This window comes from Pholis gunnellus, assembly GCF_910591455.1.
Source record: "Pholis gunnellus genome assembly, chromosome: 13".
In the NCBI taxonomy this organism is placed as follows: Eukaryota; Metazoa; Chordata; class Actinopteri; order Perciformes; family Pholidae; genus Pholis; species Pholis gunnellus.
The window spans coordinates 2,177,531-2,198,097 of record NC_136540.1 but is presented as its reverse complement, the minus strand read 5'-3'; the positions used below and the strand labels follow the sequence as shown (position 1 = coordinate 2,198,097).

Below are 20,567 nucleotides of genomic sequence, written 5' to 3'. Positions count from 1 at the left end.
TTCTTCTCAACATAAAAATAAAACCCCCATTGGAAAATGATTGTACCGTCTCCCTAATAACTGATTTACTTTGTTTCTAGCTCGAGTATATTTGTATATATACTGTATATAAAAACATAGAATATAAAGTTTTTTGTAACATAATTGTCCTTTATTATTTGTGTCTTTTTAATCCAACTTCCATACGTTCTGTATGTGCTGCTAATTTCTACCTGAATCCTTTATATATTAAATTTGGTGAATCAACAGCCTTGATGTTTGTACTCTGTCATGTGACCGTGGTGTAGTTTGTTTATAGTCTCACATTAGCTTTTGTATTCTGACGATTACGTACAAAATACGTAGGAAATCACACTCGTGTTCGACCGGGAGCTTATTTTCTACAATAATGCAAAAGTTGATGGAAAAATCCCATTGCTTTCAGTCAAAGGAACCAGCGTGATGCTAACTTCTGGGTTTGGCCTACAAAAAACTCAATCGTAGCACTGCCAGCCGACCTGCCTTCCAGATGGCCGACCTACTCGCTGGGTGGTGAACTGGACGACTTCCAGATGGCTCAGTTCAAACGTAATCGCATGTCGCTGGTTCCTTGGAAGCCAGACCAAAACACTAGTTACCATCTTCTTTAGGGCGATGCTTTTCACCATGAAGAAAGGAAAGAAAACAGCACACTGACGTCAAGGAGCCACCGTTGTCTTTATTATTCAAATGGTTGGTTAACACAGACTCTGTAGTTCAGAGTGAGTCAGTGAGCTGATGTGAATAAACACTCCCATCATCTCTCTAATGTACATCAAGCTGGGCTTTCCTCACACAGGACAAAGAAACCCTTTGCCTGATGGGGGCTTTATCATTTTTAAAAAATCAAAAAATCAAAATCAAAAAAAACCATCTGTAGTGTGAAGTCATTTCCATCTTTTGACATATGTTACATTTGTTTAGATTTACAAAAGTGCAAACAGATACAAGCCGTGGCGTGTGGGGTTCAAACAGGTAAATTCATCTTGGACCTCGGTGCCATGAGTCCAGCTGCACCGGGTACAGCATGAAGAATTTAAACTTCGCTGCTGCTTTAAATAGCGGGGGAGGTTTCCCCAATACAAGTAGTCTGCAATGAATATTGTAATGATTATGGCACGCACCTTTTGGTCCATTCATAGATGCACAGACATTGTTTTTATTTTGCTAAATGCTTAAATAGGTCTTTGTGTGGATATACAATGTGCACTGCTTTGTAGCCCCGCCAGGTCAGAATTTACAGGAAGTAATCTGGGGTGCGGCGAGTGACGTGGGGCTCCCCTCGGCGAGGTGCAGGGTCAAACTGCAAACTGGTTAGGAGAAGAAAAACATAATGAGATTTCATTAAATCAAGTCATACATATTGTAAGCACAATACTATGCACATCTTCAGCTTCTAAGGATCCACGTTACACGCTCCAGCACTTTCTTTGTTCTACTTACAAGGAGTATTTGAGGGTGTCGTCTAGTTCCATGATAGCTGCCTGGTTGCCACAGCGGTAGCAGTAGTTGGGAGCACTAAATATCGTCACCACATTCCTCTCATGGCACCAGTTGTAACCCTGGGGGAAGCAGACGCATTATTCACAGGAGATGTATGCTGCGGTAAGGCAAATGAGAGTGTAAGCGTTTGTTCTGTTTCGTTTACGCTTATTTAGTTCTGAAGTGGGTAATTCTTGTCTGTATCTGGGAAGTCTGTGCGCTGTAAGAGCCACAGTGATTTATACGAGATCGTATACATTTACCTCCATAACCAGCTGGTGGGCTCGGGACACCAGCGTGAGGCGGTTGGCGTGGTTGAAGGTCTCCGAGATGTCCTGACCAAACGTGTAGCCGGCCCCTCGAGGGGAGATGCCCCAGCCACCGCGGTCGTCTGGGTCGGACCACAGCAGGTCACACATGGGACCCTGCGAAGGACGAAGAGGAAGAGGAGCACGTTAGCATAGGAAACACCAACACAGTACCATAACAGCCACCTGGTTTAACTGCAAATATATTGAGGTATGGAGAAAAGAGAAACGCATTGCAATTTTTGTGTGAATAATTTTCAAAACCAAAAGTTTTAAGTCGCTTAATGGCCAGGAACATCAAATAAACATCTTTACCTCATGTGGCACTTCCTGTAAACGGTCCAGCGCTCTGATGTGGTCCAGAGTATCTATGGATGGCGACAGGCCTCCGTGAAGGCAGAAAATCTGGAAGGACGCAAGGAAAACCTCAGTATGTGCAGCAAACACACGTACTTCTCTCTCTCTCTCACAGCATAAGGTCATATTTATGAGACCAATCAAAGCGTCTCCTCACCTGAGAGTCTACCAGGGCGGTGAGGGGGAGATAGTCGAACAGGTCTGTGAAGTACTTCCAAACGTTGGCGTTGCCGTATTTCCTGAGGCACTCGTCGTAGAAGCCGTAAACCTGCGTGATCTGTCTGCTCTCGTGGTTCCCTCTGAGGATCGTGATGCGCTCCTGGTATCGTACCTGAAACACCAGCGAAGAACAGAACTGTAATCTTTCACCCCAAAAAAACAACAAAAAAAAAAAACTTTTAAATGTCCGTTTTGGAGCAAATCAAATGTTGGATGACTTACCTTCAGCGATACTAGTAAAGAGACGGTTTCTACGGAGTAGTAGCCTCTGTCTACGTAGTCTCCCATGAACAAATAGTTTGTGTCGGGAGACTTCCCTCCGATCTTGAACAGCTCCATGAGGTCGTGGAACTGGCCGTGCACGTCGCCGCACACAGTCACCGGACACCTCACCTCCTGCACGTTTGACTCCTTGGTGAGGATCTCCTTCGCCTGCAGAAGAAACACATTTCCACGGTTTATATATTGTGTTTTGCTCGTTGAAATGCAGGAAATTCCATGTGATCGTGCACTCTAATCAATCTGCTCTCTGTACTCTGTAATGTTCTATGTCACTCTGTCCTCAATCTTTAGGGAACGGACAATTTCCTGCCAACATCTCTGCACAATTTCCACATCACAGCCTGCAGTGGGGTCTTCATTAAGACGCTGCACAGTGATTACAACACGACCCCCAGCATCTCCACCATAATCTCTCCCAAGGAAATAAGCCCCAACCGAATGTGTGTGCGTCTGGTTTCCTGTGGGCCTGCCTTAGAAAGACAGATCTGGCTGCACTGCAACATTTCCTAAAATCAATCAGTGTGATGCTCCAAAAGCAGAGAACATTGTGGAGAACGGTCCCTGGTGTCTGTAGAGGAAACGCTTGGGTTTCCTCGGGTTATTTCCTCCAGGAGGGCTAAGGGAACACAACCACTAAGTCTGAAAGTGGAACTGTCAAAAAAGTGGTTCATTCTACCCAGATCATCAGGACGCAGTCTAAAAGCTTAGCAGGCGGGTCTGACTGAGGGACCAGTCTCCTTTAAAAGGAGCTCTGAAGCAAACAAATCCTCAGGCTGAGAGAGAAATGGTCTGCGGCCGAGCTGAATGACCATCAGACATGTCTGACGCACTGAGTAGATGAAGAGAGACAGAGTGAGACATCTGTAAGGGTCTGGTCAATGGAGGGGTCATCTCCTCCCAAATAAATGCAGAGCAGCCTCCATCATTTTCATACTGTTCCCTTTAAACAACCAATGGTGAGAGAGAGAGAGAGAGAGAGTGCTGAAGCTGGTTCCTCACCCTGACAGAGAGAGACCAGGACGGTACTGCAGCGCTGCACAATGTTGACCTATATTACACCCACAGACACACCCTCCACATGCCCACACTGCCATGAGGCGGGATGCCTTTCAATGACCGGGGCCTCCAGCTCCAAAGCTACATGCCGGGGTTAAAGTGGAACAGCACTATATATATTCTCAGCCTCCCCTCCTCCTGATTACTATGAGGGAGACGAGGGAAGAATAAACAAATATGTATTTTAAGTGGGCCGGGTCAGTCAGTGATCCTCCTCACTCAACACTGAAGACATTTAATATCCACTAATAGCCAGCCAAAAGAGTTTTAATGGAGTTTTCTTTGCTGCAGTATATTTTGGTTTCGTTCAGGCCTGAAGAAAAGCTTTCCAGTTCCTCAAACAGATCAATGTTCCTCCTGCAGGAAATAGAACGAGTCCTCTGATGTATTTACATTTTAAATTTAGACCAGAGGACTGTTCCCTGGGTTTAAACAAAAGTAAGACAAACCAATCAAACACCCGTAAGTGCTTCTCCTTGCACACATAATTCATTAGGACATCCTCTCCTATGTTGCTTTGCCAGAGCACAATACAGTAAATGGCCTCCAGCTCTGTAACCGTACACTGAACTGTTCATTGACCTATGAGATCAGCTGATCATAACTTTGTGTTATGGTAAGTGTTTTAATATTTTTCTGATCCTCTTATTTCTTTTCCCACTCAAGACACTTAACCTTCAGTCAAAATGCTACAGCTGTGGAGCGTCTTCATAGCCGAGTGGAGAGAGCTCCTCCTACATTACAGCAATGTCCGGGTTCCATTCAAGCCTTGGGAGCTTTGTTGCATGTCAAAAATAAGTCCAGTGGTTGTAAATAACTTCATTATCTGCCTTTATAGCTGGTTGTTGTGGTGGATTACAAGCTGTTCATTCTAAACAACAGAGAGGCAGAGTCCCTCCCCTTCCGGTAGGACTTTAATTCGCAAAATAATATACGATAGGCAAAAGCAATGTGCCATGAATTACACATATGATGTTAGTCAATTTAAAAGATAATTTTGTATGTCGTGTTGGAAGTAGAAGACTGTGAAGATATGTAATTAGAAAGACGACACAACCAAAAGTATCGTGACAACTTCGCCTCTATTCCAAAGCAATCATCAACATCAATCACCTCACTTGAAAAAAGAAAACAATAAAACCTCAAAACAAGATTCAGTTCTATCTGATTACATGAAACTAATTCAACGTGACATAGCTTGGATTAAGCAATACCCTCGTAACTTTAAGTGTGAGAGAGACCAGTTTGTAGTCCAGCTGTGGATCAAAAGGATGACGGCAGCGGTTGCTAAACACCTCGGCCAAAGTACAGACCACACAGACGCCACGGGGCGGCGACCTGAGACGTCACACCGTCAACAAGCTGCTCAGCCCAGGACCAAGAAGTGGAGTCAGCATTTCAACAGCTGCCACAATACAATCCTTTAAAAGAGAGTATAAAGGGGGGCCAAAGGTTCTCCTGGAGACATTAAGCTTGACGACGAGGCACAACTGTAACCACAAACAATGACCTCACTCCAGGAGGTTTACGCTAGTTAAAAGTTAAGCACCTTCCTGACAACAGCACGATCATCAGTGTGGAAATCAGCAGCGGCAGCAGCCAAAGGATGACAGATTGTCTGCGTTTCACCGCTATGACAGTTTGGTGAATTTTGCTGAGATGCATTGAACAACCTTTTGTCTACGTCAGTGTTTTTGGTTCGAGTGTGATCACGGGGATCACTGCATACTTTCATCCGTGTTTTTGATATCATTTGTACCGTTTTTATGATATCAATAGAACACCATCTTGGGATTTCTGCTGATGAATGCATAAACAATGTAGATTTAGTTACTATATCAGGCGCTGCTACGGGAAAACAAGCCATCATGTGGACCGGTCCTTCTCACTGAGTCATTTTTAAAGTAAAACCATGACCTCAGTCGGCAGACACGGCTGTAACTGCTGCCCTGACTGGCTGCATCGAACTGCTGCTAACATAGAGGGGTCATACAGGAAGTAGGCCAACCATCGCTGCATGACCAGGACTGTTACATCACCCTGACACACTTTAGATGATCTCCACATCTTTGATAAGCAAATCTCCCATTAACGCAGCTATTTTCTGCCTTTGATAAATCTCTATTGCGTTACCTCTTTGTGAGCTTCCCCACTTAAGATCGTTTACCTGAACTAGATCGATGCCTAATGGTTATAGAAACGGTGCTTCATGAGCGAATCAATGGAGCAGAGATGAATGCAACACTAGAACTGAAGATGAAAACAAAAGCATTCACTCCTCCCTGTACACTCGACTCCAGACAAACACTCTGCCATGTTCAGCCCTTTTCTGAGAACATTGCATTCCTCCACACCCCCATACATCCCAAAGCAGAGACGGCCGCTCTCTGAGTCACAGCGAACAGTGTTGTCCTGAGTCACACTCTCTGATCTCGCTTTTAGCCACGATGGACTCTTGATGGTGTAAGCGATGCAACTTCAAAAATCAATCATATCCTCTGCTATGTTTAGAACCATGGAGGGGGTGCGCGTGGGTGCATTCTACTGGATATAACAAGAGTCACAGTGGGTGGACGGATGTGTGCAGGCAGACGGTAGTTAGAGCAGTCGGGCTGTGACAAGGATACAACCTCAAGGAAAGGAAACGGGAGGTTTCCTTTTTCCTATTAACTATTTTTTGCTGCGTTTGGGTGAGAGGCAACAGGAAAGAAAAACAACATTTGTGCCTTTCCTACATCTACATGTTCTCGGACGTTACACACACACATCCCCCCCCCCCCCCCCCCCCCAGCGAATTCAAAACATTTAGCTGTTTGGCCCAACAGTCCTCTTCATGTCATTCCTAGCTTCTTACATTGACAAGAAGATGGCACGAAAGGTATAGATTTGGGGATCTCGACCCACACGGTGAGAAACGAGGCATTTTAAACGACTGGAACTGACCATATCATAGCTGAGGTGGAATGAAAGAAAACAAAACGCTGGGATTTAATGAGCCATTAAACTCCAGAAGTCCAAACATGGTAGCAGCATTTTACGAGCTGAGAGCGATAAGGCTGTCTTTTTTTTGGTCTTTTTCCGTGAAGCCAAAACATCTAGAGCTGGAACTCAGCAGGTGGTCTGAGCAGAGAGAATGTTGAGGAGAGATTGGGGTTAAGCTCCGGCTCAGAACAGAGAAGTCTGCAGAGTCAGTTGGCCAGTTACCAGCAAGAGCGAAAAATACGTGGGGGAGACTGAAAACACTGTACATGTTATGTATTCAGTTTGTATTTTCAGGCTGTTAAACTAGAGCAAATTCCTGGCTTTGCAACCACCTGTTAAGTGGCTAAAAGGTCAAAGCCAGACAAACAGACAAGGCCTCAAAGATGCTGTGTTGGAAGGAAAGTCTAGCTAGTCTCCCTCGTCACTTGCTTGCATTAACGTCTATGTTTTCCTGCATAAATGACAACAATGTCTACTAACCATCCTGAAAACATGGATGAGGAGCTGAGGATTATTATGGTTCAAAAGTTAAGAGTTCACACCCTCCTCTCACATGATGTGTCTTTGACCAATAAGTCTCATAACGTCATGTTTATGTTGGATTGACTACTTTACAGCCTTTTTAACAAGTCAGCATGACTACTTATTGGCTAGAGAAGTAAATAAGAAGCTGGAGGAAGGGCAGGGGTCAGAGGTGAACTGTAACTACGTGGTACGCATGCGCGCTCGTTAAATGCACAGCAAGCGTTTGCACGTTACATTAAGATATATTATTTCAGGATAGAAATGCAGAAGATACTGTTTTTAAACAAAAATGTACCTACCTTTCCCACCACGACGCACTTGCTTACATGCAGACGACATGACGCATAATGCATGCAGTAATTAAGCAGTCACGTGACACAGTTAAAACTTCAGTAGACTTTTACCGCCACAGCTAGCTGGCTAGCTAGCTGGCTAAAAGAGACGTCACAGGTCGCACTGACAGTGTGAATTAAATGTGCTATGTGACTTGAATCCTCAGCAGTATGGCGGACACCTCTTCCTGGCTAGTAAACCCACAGTTGGCGACACTAACTCATAATAATTGTCAGATATATACACACCCCGCAGTGAAATGTACACTATAGACGCCATTTTAAGAATGTCTGGAAGGCGGCGGTTAGTTGAGAGAAGACAGTTAGTTAGTTGGGGGTTGATATTGTTATGATTTAAATCTCACCTTTTCACATAGTGATTTCACTTGTCCCTCCGATAGCTGCTTGCATTCGTTGAGCTGCTCGATCCACAGATCGAGTTCTTTCGTAAACGCCTTTTCGTCCATTATTCTGTGTGTTTAATATACTTTAGCTTAATGTCGGTTAGGAGACGACTCTCCCAAGATGTTTCAGTCTTCAGGCCACAGAAGGTTCTAGCTGCTCTCTTGTTGGAAGACGCGTGTAGCTCTGGCAGCGGAGTCGCTGTGATTTGACTGAAATCTGGAGAGATACGTCATTTGGTGATCCACCCTGGAAACCAGCGCGTGTCGAGCTCTCCGCAATAAAACACCGCATTTCCGGTTGGGACCTTCTAAATAAAAGCACGAGAAAGAATCAGATTCAGAACCGTTTAATTGCCAAAGTAGGTTGCACATACAAGGAATTTGACTAGGTGGATGGTGCATGACAGTAAACAATACAACACAGTGAAAAATACAAGACATGATTTAACATGAAATAAACAAATAAGAGTATATAAAAACAAGTATATTATTTAAGTGTCAAGTGTATATTAATAGGGAAAGGAGTGCAAGGGTGTTCAAGAAGAAATTGTCCTGGGGATGTCAGAGTCAGTGGGGGTCCCGGGCTTTGTTAATGAGTCCAACTGAAGGGAAGAAGCTGTTCTTGTGGCGTGAGGTTTTGGTCCTGATGGGCCGCAGCCTCCTGCCAGATGGAAGGGGCTCCAACAGTTTATGTCCAGGGTGAGAGGGGTTGGCTACAATCCTTCTTGAGATAAAGAGGGGAGCCTGGGGGGGGGGGGGGGGGGGGGGGGGGGGGGGGGGGTATTTGCACACAGTTCAAGAACAGGAAAGATAGACTTGGACATATAGCTAAAAACAAGAGCAACAAAGCTGACACATAACTATAGCATATAACTAATACATTTCATGTACATACAAATGTCTATGTTACTCTCTGCTTCTAACTCTCTACTTCTAACACTTTTCAGAGGCAATTTCTACTCTACTTACTCTATTTAATCAATAACTTATTCACTGAACCTCAAGGGGAAATTCACAAGCTACCCATCAGTATGTAAAATAAACAGATTTTTAAACAGTTTATTTACCCTACATTGTCCTTAATGGCTCCTTTGCTTCTACATGTCTGTGTTAATGTCTGTGTATATGCAGTTTCCTGTTTGTTTTTTCAACTTATAATCAAATTGATTTCGTGGAATAATTAAGTGCAACATTTAGAAACAGATCAAGCGGTATTTATGTACCAAAAGTTAGGAAATTACAGCTTTCCAGGATCACTCGAAAGCAACATGCAATCAGCTCGAAAGGGTCTGTAATAAGGAGACAGCGCCACCTAGTGGTAGTTTAGAGAGACACCTAATCCACCTTTTACTACATTATAGAATAACGCATAATAATATAATAATAATAATAATAATAATAATAATACATTTTATTTGTATAGCGCTTTAAAAGGTACTCAAAAACACTTTACATGATAAAAACAGAAACAATAGAAGCAATTACAATATAAACAAGATAGATGACATAACAGTAAGGAACAGCACAAACACAAACATAACTAACTTCATAGGTTAAAAGCAGATATATTAAATAGATGAGTTTTAAAGCACCCTTTCATAAAAATACATCTAAAAAAATATCTAAATGAAAGATAAGATAAAATAATCCTTTATTAGTCCCGCAGTGGGGAAATTTGCAGGATTACAGCTGCATAGTGGATAGTGCAAACAAGAGACACAGTAAACAAACAAACAAAATCAAAAAAAATCAAAAAATTATAAATAAGTAATAAAACAGTAAAGAATATAAAATAAGTAAAACAATATAGAGACAGAATAATTGTTGTGTTGCAACATTACATACAGTATAAATCAATCATCATCGATAAAGATAATGTGTTGGTGTAAAAAACAATAAATAAAGTCAATAAAAAGTAAATTAATAAATAAAAAAGGTTAGATAAACAGGAAAAGCAGCCTTCATGAGGCCACACCCCTTTCTCACCAGGTTGATCCAGAGACTTCCGGTCGCTATCGTCTGTCAGGCTCTTTCTCTTGACTACAGAGGAATCTCACCTCTGGATCTGAGTTTAAAACATTTACGGTAAGTCTCTTCGTGAATCTAAATGTGTCCCTTCTTTTTTTAAATATCGTCATTTGGAAATTCGGGTCAAATCTCAGTGTTTACGTTTTGTTTACATCTTTGTTTGAATGCTAAGAGGCCTCTCCGTCAGCGCGAGGCGCTAGCTAGCGTAACGTCAAGCTAAGATGCTAGCGTAACGTCAAGCTAAGATGCTAGCATAGTGCACGGTAATGCTAGCTGCCTGGTTAGCTTAAACGATTGTTTTGATTTAAAAAAAACATACATACAAGGTGTGTAACGGTAATGGAGCTAGTTTAACATTCAGGCCTGGTGTTTTATGCATTAACGAACATCCCCTTTGTTAATTATAAATGCAATAGCAATCTCAGCATTAGCTATTTGTTTAGCATTCCCGTCGTTTAGCCTGTGCTAACAGGTGGCTAGCTAGATATGTCGCTGTTAGCTTGGCGGTTGCAGCATTAGCTAGCTGCAGCGTTAGCATTGAATTAGTGTAAGCAGTTTACTTCGTTGGTTAATCACATGTAGTGTGTGTTTATGTAACTGCGCCTCGTTCATGTGTTTTTATCATCTTATGTTTCCTCTCTACAGATAATGCCCACAATAAAACTACAGAGCTCCGATGGAGAAATCTTCGAGGTGGACGTTGAGATAGCCAAACAGTCTGTCACCATCAAGACCATGTTAGAAGGTGTATATATATATTTATATCATCATCTTTAATCACAAACCATCCGTCCATAGTCTCCCTTCATGGCAGACTTTGTGTGATCTATTTTTCTCCTTTGCACAATATAAGGGGCTGTATTTACATTAGATAAATGTACATTTTGGTTGATGTATTCCAGACATATGTATAACATTCATTGATTCTGTGACAGATTTGGGAATGGATGATGAAGGAGACGATGACCCAGTTCCCCTCCCTAATGTAAACGCTGCCATCCTCAAGAAGGTAACGCTAACTAAAACACACAACATAGCACCGCGTTCACTCAAACTTGGCTATCAAACATGTTCCCCTTTGCCCGTGTGAAAGTTTTCTTTTCTAACCACGTGTGCGGGAGCAGAAGGCTGTGAACGCCTGCTTTCTTTTTGCCTCTTCAAGTTCATGCTTGTGATTTAGATCGGCAATTATTTACAACAAGGTTTTCAGTCATAGCTCAGTTATGAGAACTGGAACCGTTGCTTGATAATTAAGCTCTGATTAATTCCCTACACAAGCTTGTGACTACTGTAATGCACAAGCATGTTTTTTTAAAGTGGTACCTGTGTGTGTGGCCCTCAGGTTATTCAGTGGTGCACTCATCACAAAGATGACCCCCCTCCTCCTGAGGACGATGAGAACAAGGAGAAGAGGACGGATGACATTCCCGTATGGGACCAGGAGTTCCTCAAAGTGGACCAAGGCACCTTGTTTGAACTCATTCTGGTAAATACGGTTTACATTAACCTACATTCAATCCCTGGAGGTTCACACTAACCTCTACAACCAAACTGAGTGTTTTCCATTTGGGTTGACGGAGATACAAAAGTAGCTTGGTAACAGCTGGAGGAATGGTGGTTTGCTGCTGTGAAGATTGGAAAAGACTGTTTTACGGTGTAAAACCACAAGGGAGTGATCTTTGGGCTTAAATGTTTGTTTTCTAGGCAGCGTGTTGAAGCCGAAGCAGAACAAGTTAAATGTAACCGAAGCGGGGCCTGGGAGGGGTTGGGAAATAGCTGCTGGAGAAGCTGTGGGCTTCCAAGAAGTGAAACACAAGTCTGTGTGTTCGTCACTTGAGTTGATTACCTCCCCTCCCCCCGTGTTTACATGCACAAAGCTAGTTGATGCTGAGGGAAGGGGGGGACGGAGTAGCTCCTCACGGGCCACGAAAACATGAACACAAGGCTTTGTCACCCAACGGTGTATGTGAGGTTAAACTGTTAGTACAGGGTGAGAGTTTACCTCAGTGACCTCAGCTTAGTGTGTAAGCTGACAGCTCACTCAGCAGTAGGGCTCAGATATTGTTTAAATAAATATCACACTACTATTAAGAATGTTTTTCTTATCTATGTTTCTATAGAGTTGTGAAATCCTGTCTCTCAGTGATGTAAACCGCTGTATTCTGGCTTCTTATGAAGCCTTCAGATTCATGAAACTACAACTCGATTAACGTACACTTTGTGTTAATATATGGTGCGGATCTTTCTGGATACATTCTTCTGGCCACTCCGGCTGTGGTTTGACCGATCGATGACGATGATTTTTACACCTTGCATCAATGTGTTTGTTGCCTCATTCAGGTTGCATGTTCATGTCGGGTTTAAATGGGGTTCTAGATAATCGTTGCACCGGTACCTGAAACGTGAGGCCCTCAAACACGCAGCCGCCTCCTGTTTTAATTCAGGGCTGTCTTCTGTCATCTAAAACAGAACAGCCTTGGTGGCTGTTAGTGTCCTTAAGTGTTTGTTTTCCTTGTCCAAGGGAATCTTCCTCACGGCACTGTTGTTTTTCTGTTTTCAGGCCGCCAACTATTTGGACATCAAAGGTCTGTTAGATGTCACCTGCAAGACGGTGGCCAACATGATTAAAGGCAAAACCCCGGAGGAGATCAGGAAGACTTTCAACATCAAAAATGATTTCACAGAGGAGGAGGAAGCCCAGGTATTTACTCCGCCCGTCTCTTAAAAGACATGAAGATAATTTAAATCTATTTGATTCTGTACAAGAGATCACAGCTCTGACCGCTGACCCTCCACACGGTGTGTTGTTCCTCCTCTCGTCCTCAGGTACGCAAAGAGAACCAGTGGTGTGAAGAGAAGTGAAGGGGAGATCCTGCCAACACTACCACACTGAATAGGAACTGTCCCTGCTAACTGGTTGCACTGGTGTTGTTCATACTTGTCAATATTTACATTTAGTATATCTAGAGCCAGCCCCCTGTCCCCTTATTTCTCTACACCCATAGCATGACCATTTTAACCTGCCTGTGTATTGTCATTATTTAAACAGAAGCTTTTTTGTTTCCATACGAGCACATATTGTGTATCCACTTAAGATAAATAGTCTCGGTTTCATGGCTTTGGTACCAGATTAGAAGACGTTCTCCCCATTATTAATCGCTATGGTTGTCTTTTTTTACTGGACATGTTTGTTTTTCTTTTAGGTTTAAATTGATGAAATAAAATGGCTTTTTTGACAATGGAAATGAAAGGGTGAATATCTTATTTTTGCTCTGTAAAGCCACGTTCACAGAGGGTCCGCCGTTTTAATGGGAACTCCCAAGTTTGAGGTGGAAAGATGTGTTCTTTGCGTGACGTCCTTTGGACTCGAAGTACTTGTGTGTTGTCACACGGCGTCGAGTAACTCATTCCTAATTCATGTTGTTTTGAATTGGAAACTTTTTCTCAGATAAAGCTCTGATGCTGGATTTTTGGGATGATCAAACATTTATTGAAGGATTAAATAAAACGTATAAAAAGGCTGGTGTCTGTGGTTATTGTGTTGAAGGTAGTGAGGAGCATGAATTAAAGTTTTAACAGTAATTTGTCTCACTGACATGTTTCTTGCAGTGTTCTTGTTTGAAACCACAGCACACATGGAAAAGATATTAAAAACACTTTAATACATCGAACAAAAAACATGTAATACATCAGAGGCGTAAAAAATACAAATGAAATCTCCGAGGTGATCCCACTACAGACGTCAAAATAAAACAAGCTATTTCTAGCACAAGAGCTCTCTGCTGGAGGAACAGGTCTGCTGTACACGTATGCTGAGTGTGGAGCTGCAAGCTGAACAGGAAATTAAAGCCTTTTTAGTCAAAATCAGTTTGTAACATTGAAGTTGTAACATGCACGGGTTGAGAACACGAGATATTTGAACGCTGCTGCTGTAACACTTGACCCAAACAAAGTTAAATTCTGCACAACATGTATTGCTTTAAGAAATGGTAGCAACTAAAATAATCTTTTTTTTTTTAGTTATTTCATTTTTTATTTTTTTACATAAAAACATATAAAAGTTTAATTATAATAGGGAATTCCAACATTTATAAAACTTTACAACACAATGCAATATAATAGTACCCATTTGGTCTCAGATTAGTTTACGGAGCTGCAAAAATGTTCAAAGAAAAAAACATAAAAATCCTTTCTCTGATTGTTCCCCTTCAGCTAAACACCTGACCTTAAAAATCACGAGGTTCGTACAGAAATTAGGAGAAAACGTAACAAAAAATGTAACATGATATAGTGCCTAAAAGAAGTAATGTAACTCGCTGTTGGGGATACTTTTGTCATGAATGAGAACTGTTTTCTCTGTCTTTGTTATAAAAAGGTTTTGGAAATGGAATGTAACTGAAGTCGAACTGTTAAACAAAATGGCAGCTAAAAAAAGTGAGTGTGTCTGTCCTCTGAGGTTCTGTTGGTCGGAATGGCTGCTTGTTAGTCTGGTTTGGTCTGAGCGACAGTGGAAAGTTCCCCGAAATCAGGATAAGAGTGTAAAATGTCACGACACTGAAGAAGAGTCTGTGTTTAACGAAGAGCTCATTTACGACCCTTTGTGTTTGTGATTGTCATGGAGGGCCGGCTTTGAAGAAACAAAAATAAAAAGAGCACAGGGTGGGAGTTTTTATTTGTCAAAGTGATTCTCAAGAGGCAAAACTAACCGCGTCATTTGAGTTGAACTGCAGCAGATGGAGCCAAAGAAGCACAGATTATTCTTTAATTTTCACCAAAGTCAGAAGCTGGATCCTCCCACCCGTGTGGCTCATTGAGCGGACCACCGGACACGTGACACAGTTCAGCCTCACAGACTCTCAGACACTCGAGTGTTCCTCCTCCAACTTCTAACACATTTAAGTTCATGACCAGGAAGTCACAAATTTACAGTATGATTAGGTTAAACGTGTCCCAGCTGGTAACAATTTACCGGTGATTGGAGAGCCACAGATCTGCCAGACATTTCCAGACAGATTACCTGAATGCTTGGTTAAATAATTGACCACACGAAGGAGGATTTGAGGATTTGCCTTCTGTCTAAAAACGCAGATTGTGGAGGATCCAGCCTCTGAACGGGGACTCCATCAGGCGAGGATGATGACCCCCTCAGTCACTATTTAATTTTGGCTTTTAATCAAAAGAAAAAGGGAACCACATGAGCATGAAGGCAGGTGAGGAAGATGATCTTCACGGCTCTGGAGGAAGCTGAGGTGAACGGGGGTCCAGGATCACTGAGACTCTGTTAGCACTTTGAGAGAAAGTCCTGCGGCCTTGGCGGCCGACAGCGCCGCCGCGGAGCAGTGCGTCTGCTTGCCGGTCAGCGCGTGGGTGCGTTTGGTCGCGGGCTGACGGAGCAGCAGGGGCGGGCGCGTATTGTGCGACGAGCGCGCGTGTGTCGGCGGCGACAAGGGGAGGTGGGCGGACGGGGAGGTGGGCGGCGGGGAGCAGCCCGGGGAGAGGGCGAGCCGGTGTTGGTACAGACGGTGGTGGCGGGTCGGGGAGGGCGGAGAGTCTATAGCACTTAAATCTGAAGAAGTTGGGCTGGGGCAGCCTCCTCCTTGAAGGTAGCGAATGCACTTCTTTTTCCTCCTAGGGACAGTCAGAGAGAGTTATCTGTGAATAGAGTGTGGATGGTAAACGTCAGCAGGCTTTCATGAAGATGCGATCATTCACACACTGACGTCAACGAACAGGTGACGTGAGGTCATAATGAACAACAGACAGGTATTAGTTCAGTCTATGAACGAGTGAATGGAGAGTTAAAACTAAACATCACAGATATCATTTATGACTAATTATCTTCTAGATACAAAAGATTCCTCAACTTCTTTCTTTTATAAGGAAAAATAAAATAAAACATAATTGTTTGATTAATGTCAATCTAAAAGGAAAAATATTAAAGATTAAATGAAAGTTTCAACATTTTGTGAACTTTGCTCATTTGCTTTCTTGAATCAGAGGAGAAAATTGAAACCAGTCTCATGTCTCTGAGGCTAGATTTGTGTTATGGAACTGGAACCAGGAGGCGCTTAGCTTAGCTTAGCATAAAGACAGGAAGCAGGGAGAAACAGCTAGTTAAGTTGAAATTTACAGCCATCAACACCTTAATTTGCTGAAAACATAGACTGTGTGCAACAAGTGGACGTCGGAACGTTACGCGTGGGTTTGTGGGCCGACGCTCTGAAGCCTCAAGTTTGGCGTTTTGGCCGTCGCCATCTTGGCTTTTTTGCAACCAGTGTCAATCACCGTGTAGCCCCGCCCTAAAGCATCCCCTGCTTTATGGTCTGTTTGACTCTAAATGGACCATCATTTACTAAATGAACATCATGCTGTATTGAAGAAGACTTGAAACTAGAGATTGAGACCATAAACTCATGTTTACAATGTTTACTGAGGTAATAAATCAAGAGAGAAGTAGAGTCATTTTCTCATAGACTTCTATACAACCAGAGGAGTCGCCCCCCGGTGGACATTAGAGAGAATGCAGCTTTAAGACATGTAGTATCGGCTTCACTTTTCAGACCCGGAGGTTGCCGCCTGGCAGGAAATAGTTCTTGGCGAACAACATTGTGACTTCCTTGAGTTTGGTTGAGATACATTTTTATTAATTTATAATTTTTTTTTCGTATTTTTGAACTTTGGACTAACTGTGCCAACGTTTCCAGTCTTCATGCCAAGATAAATGATTAATAATGTATTATTTGGAGCAGGGAATACCACTCACATTAAGAATAAAGTTACGATATTACTTCCGTTTCAGTTCAGGTCTGTTAGTGTTAAACAATGAACCGCCTGCACCGAAACATATTGCATGTGTCTAACAGGCGAACAGCAGCGATGTGCTGAGCTTTGCGAGGTGTTAAACCTAAAAGCAGACTTGTGTAGCTCTGAGCGCAGCATCAAAGCAGCTCACAGGATCCCATGATCATTACCAGAATATGATATGAGTCACCAGGTTTTAACCGCAAGGAAAGGCGCTAGGCCATATTTAGAGAGAGGGAGAGGGAGAGGAGGGGGAAGAGTGCAATAGAAAGTGATTTCTAAATGTCAGAGTTCACCATCAAACGGCGCCTGTTACCACATCGCATGAATGGAGAAAGTTGAAAGCAGATGGGCATGAGAACGCCGTCAAAATGCAAAGCTGCAGGGAGCGCGCGCGCGTGTGTGTGTGTGTGTGTTGAGCTGTGGTGATAAGGATTTGCTCTAACCACATTCACCCCCCTTTGTTCTCTCAAACCGAAAACACACACTCTTAGATTTCCATGACGCGACGGTGGGGAAGACGGCAGGGTTTGCTACAGTGCTGTGGTGGTAGAAGCTTTTCTGCACAACCACACAGATTCCCGACTCCTGCAGCGAAGACTGTCTACTGTAAACCAGACGAGGTGATGGGCTTATTTCTGATTAATGTGCTACTACTGCCATGTTTCTGCCTTATTACAGAGAAACTCAGGTTGTTGCAATCTTGAGCAAAAGCAACTGAGATCAATGCTGAAGCTGTCCTAGTCAATAACCCTTCAGTACGTCTGGATGAGCAGCTCTGGCAGATGATTAAATATGATTTTACAACTCTGTGAGTGTTCAAAATATTATTCCAGCTGGCTCAGGTGCTCACAGTGGGAAACCTCCAAGCTTCAGTTCATAATTACACCAAAAGAGAGAAACACGATCTAATGGATTCAGCCTGCTGACTCACAATGATTCTGAACACCCACACAGGTGTTTTCAGTCATTCTCTCTGCTCAGGTCCGACGTGGGCCGCAGCTTTGATGGGAATTTGTCGGGTCGCAAATCTTCACCGACCAATGAGAGTGATTGTGTGGCTTGTCCCGCCTCAACAGGTGCAACAGAGCCAACAGGAAGCTCCGTCCTGAGCGGAGTCTAATCAGCCAGAGTAACTGGAAACACCTGTGTGGGTCTTCAGAGAATTTAAGAGTTGAAATATTTAGCGTTTGAACTTTTACAACACAGGTGTTGCAAACTGGTATTAATTGCTGGTGTAAAGAATAAAGGATTGCTATTTTAGTCCCGGCCAAACTCTAACCTTGTTTGACGACGTCTGACTTTTCGGCAATTTACGGCACAAACTCATGTGAATTAACAAACGTTCGTACGTGCTAGAAGTTAAAGTCTGTCATCAAGAAGACTAAAAAGAAAGCTGAGAAATAAATGTTTTCTCCCTGAAATCGCTCCACTGATGTGTATGTATGTGTTTTTTTGAGAACCAGAGTGGTATTCCCCTTTAACCACATTACCTTTAGAGCTTGTATGACGCTTCATAACACTAGTGCAAAGCCTAAACCACCTCTGACCTTTACGGCGAGACATCAGAGTAAGACGCTAAATAAGGAAACGGGAGGAAAAAGATGTAAAAAGTGTTTTTCTTCCCCTGTGATGCCTCACCTACAGTCAAAGGAATATTACTGACCCGGTATTAGTGACTTATATGATTATGCTGCACAAGTGGGGGTTTTTTTTTCAGATGTTTTGATGCTTTTTTTTAACTGGGACCACGCTTTACTAACGACTACAGATCCATGGTCATGATGCTGCGGTCTGTAGAGCAGCTAGTTAGTGACAGACAGCATGCAGAGGTCAGGCCTGATTTTCAAACATTCTTTGAAGGCGGAGCTTGTTTCGAGGCAGACTTAATCTCATTGGTTGAGTTAATCGCCAGTGGGTGGAGCTTGGTAACTTAAGTAACATCTGAGCTGCGTTCCAAATCGCTTAATTAAAAAAATGCCCTTACAAAGCTGTTAAATGGCAGCAGGCAACACATTGGGACATACTACTTCCTTATAGCATGGCACCGTTCAACTTTGACCCTCTTGCTCATATATCTGCTGCCGCAAAGGATTGTGGGTCAGAAGAGCCAGAAAAGCCCGCTGGCTTGTGCACTGTGCACTGGAAAATGCGACCAGATGTTGTAGAGCTGTTTTCTGGCATTAAATAGAATGTTAGTATAAACTAAAAGGATAATACCGAGTGAAGTTGATCTCCACAGCAGCTCCGCCTTTAAGACATGTTTGAATAACTAAGACCCCATCAGAGGGAGGTGATGGACGGATGGTTGATGGGAGGAAGGAGGTCTGTTTGTTGGATGATAGCAGTGCCGTGCTATGGAGTGGGTGGGGTGAGTGGGGGGGGGGGGTTGTTTGGTACACACCTGCAGGGACCGCACCAGTCCGTTTGTTGGTTGAGGCCGAAGCGAGCCCGGCATTTCTTAGGAGAGCCCGGGTCTGAGCACAATGCACAGCATGCACATAACAAGAGGGAGGGAGAGCAGGAGTAGAGGGAGGAGGAGGAGGAGGAGGAGGAGAAGGTTAAGAGAGGGAGGAGAGGAGATAAAGACACCAAGAGGAGAGAAATAAAGAGACACAAGAGCATGTCGTTTAGAGAAAGCCATCAAGTCAAACTGTTAGTAGCCGGTTACAGCACAGCAAAACATCGACAACCTCCAGAATAACCACACACACACACACACACACACACACACACACACACAACTTAGTTCAACAAACAAGTCAGACATCCTGGAAACAGGCTGTTAAGACGTACAGAGAGAGAGAGCGAGAGAGAGCGAGAGAGAGAGAGAGAGAGCAGCTGCACCGTGACGCTCAGTTAGTAAAGGATTTTCATCGCTTTCCACTTTCTGCCGCTCCTAAAATCCCGAAATACACTTTACGACTTCTCCATCAGATTTTATTAATTGAAAATCTGGTTTGATTTCTAGATTTGTCATTTTGAAATGGAGCACGGATTTAGTTCAGGAGAGGCGCCACAGTCAATCGTGGGTTCAGATAAATGACATCATTCATGCTTCTCCATCAGTTGCTACCGGCTGACTGACATCCATCAGCATCGTTCTACCCGTCTCTCACATTTAACATCCGCATAGTTTAGCTTTAGAACGGCTCCACGTTCTTACGTTCTCAGTTTTGATGCTAGCTGCTGATGATAGTTACTACTATCAGGTACAAAATGATCAGCGAGGGACATGTAGAGGACTTCTGTGTGTGTGTGTGTGTGTGTGTGTGTGTGTGTGTGTTTTGACTGCTTAAGAGATGGGAAAATATTTTTGGATTGCCTACATACATTGAGGGAAAAGGGAAATCGTGATGTGGTGACAGTTTAAACTCGGACAGCTAAGAACAGGACACAGCGTTTCGTACACCGGGGGATTAAAAGGTTTATAATTCAGGTTAGGTGGAAAGCAGAGTGGGTGGGTGGTTTGACGTTAGAGACACATCCTGCCTCAAAAGACACCAAGACGTTGCTTTACAGAGCGCCAACGCAACTTCAAGCTCAACTGAATTCTCTCAATTATTGAGTTTGTTTTGCTCTACTGAAGCATTGGTACCGTGGTATCTGTCCCGACAGCAGAGATGTGAGATATTTGTGTTTACCTGTGTTGGAGTCCTGCAGCTTCTCCCTTTTTCTCCTCTTCTTTTTGCCCTGCGGGAGAAAAAACAAAAGAAATCCCCCCAATTAAATGAGACAGGCTCAGCTGTTGAAATGACTACAAGGCATCAAAT

General features: G+C 43.2%; 3 protein-coding genes across 4 annotated transcripts in view; 1 reads left to right on the top strand and 2 right to left on the bottom strand.

The window, feature by feature from the left end:
- Window positions 1-677: 677 nt before the first annotated feature.
- On the bottom strand, window positions 678-8,161 carry ppp2cab (protein phosphatase 2 catalytic subunit alpha b). The gene is made up of 7 exons (XM_079171327.1): window positions 7,927-8,161; window positions 2,607-2,816; window positions 2,323-2,496; window positions 2,124-2,213; window positions 1,764-1,925; window positions 1,462-1,580; window positions 678-1,328 (listed from the first exon to the last, which is right to left on the bottom strand). Exons 1-7 carry the CDS (start codon window positions 8,026-8,028, stop codon window positions 1,256-1,258), a joined length of 930 nt encoding a protein of 309 aa, XP_079027453.1. The 5' UTR covers window positions 8,029-8,161; the 3' UTR covers window positions 678-1,255.
- A 1,788-nt stretch (window positions 8,162-9,949) lies between these two features.
- skp1 (S-phase kinase-associated protein 1) lies at window positions 9,950-13,513 on the top strand. The gene is made up of 6 exons (XM_079171296.1): window positions 9,950-10,050; window positions 10,639-10,738; window positions 10,929-11,002; window positions 11,336-11,479; window positions 12,554-12,694; window positions 12,820-13,513. The coding sequence occupies exons 2-6, from the start codon at window positions 10,642-10,644 to the stop codon at window positions 12,853-12,855; spliced, it is 492 nt and encodes a 163-aa protein (XP_079027422.1). The 5' UTR covers window positions 9,950-10,050; window positions 10,639-10,641; the 3' UTR covers window positions 12,856-13,513.
- Window positions 13,514-13,633: 120 nt separating this feature from the next.
- tcf7 (transcription factor 7) overlaps window positions 13,634-20,567 on the bottom strand; it is a 59,713-nt gene continuing 52,779 nt past the window's right edge. Inside the window, exons 10-12 of one of the 2 annotated variants that reach the window (XM_079172017.1) lie at window positions 20,439-20,487; window positions 19,199-19,271; window positions 13,634-15,621 (exon numbers count right to left, since the gene is read on the bottom strand). In XM_079172017.1, coding sequence (XP_079028143.1) covers window positions 15,261-15,621; window positions 19,199-19,271; window positions 20,439-20,487 — 483 coding nt within the window. In that variant the 3' untranslated portion in view covers window positions 13,634-15,260. The remainder of the gene's footprint in view (window positions 15,622-19,198; window positions 19,272-20,438; window positions 20,488-20,567) is intronic. The other variant, XM_079172016.1, reaches the window with a different exon arrangement.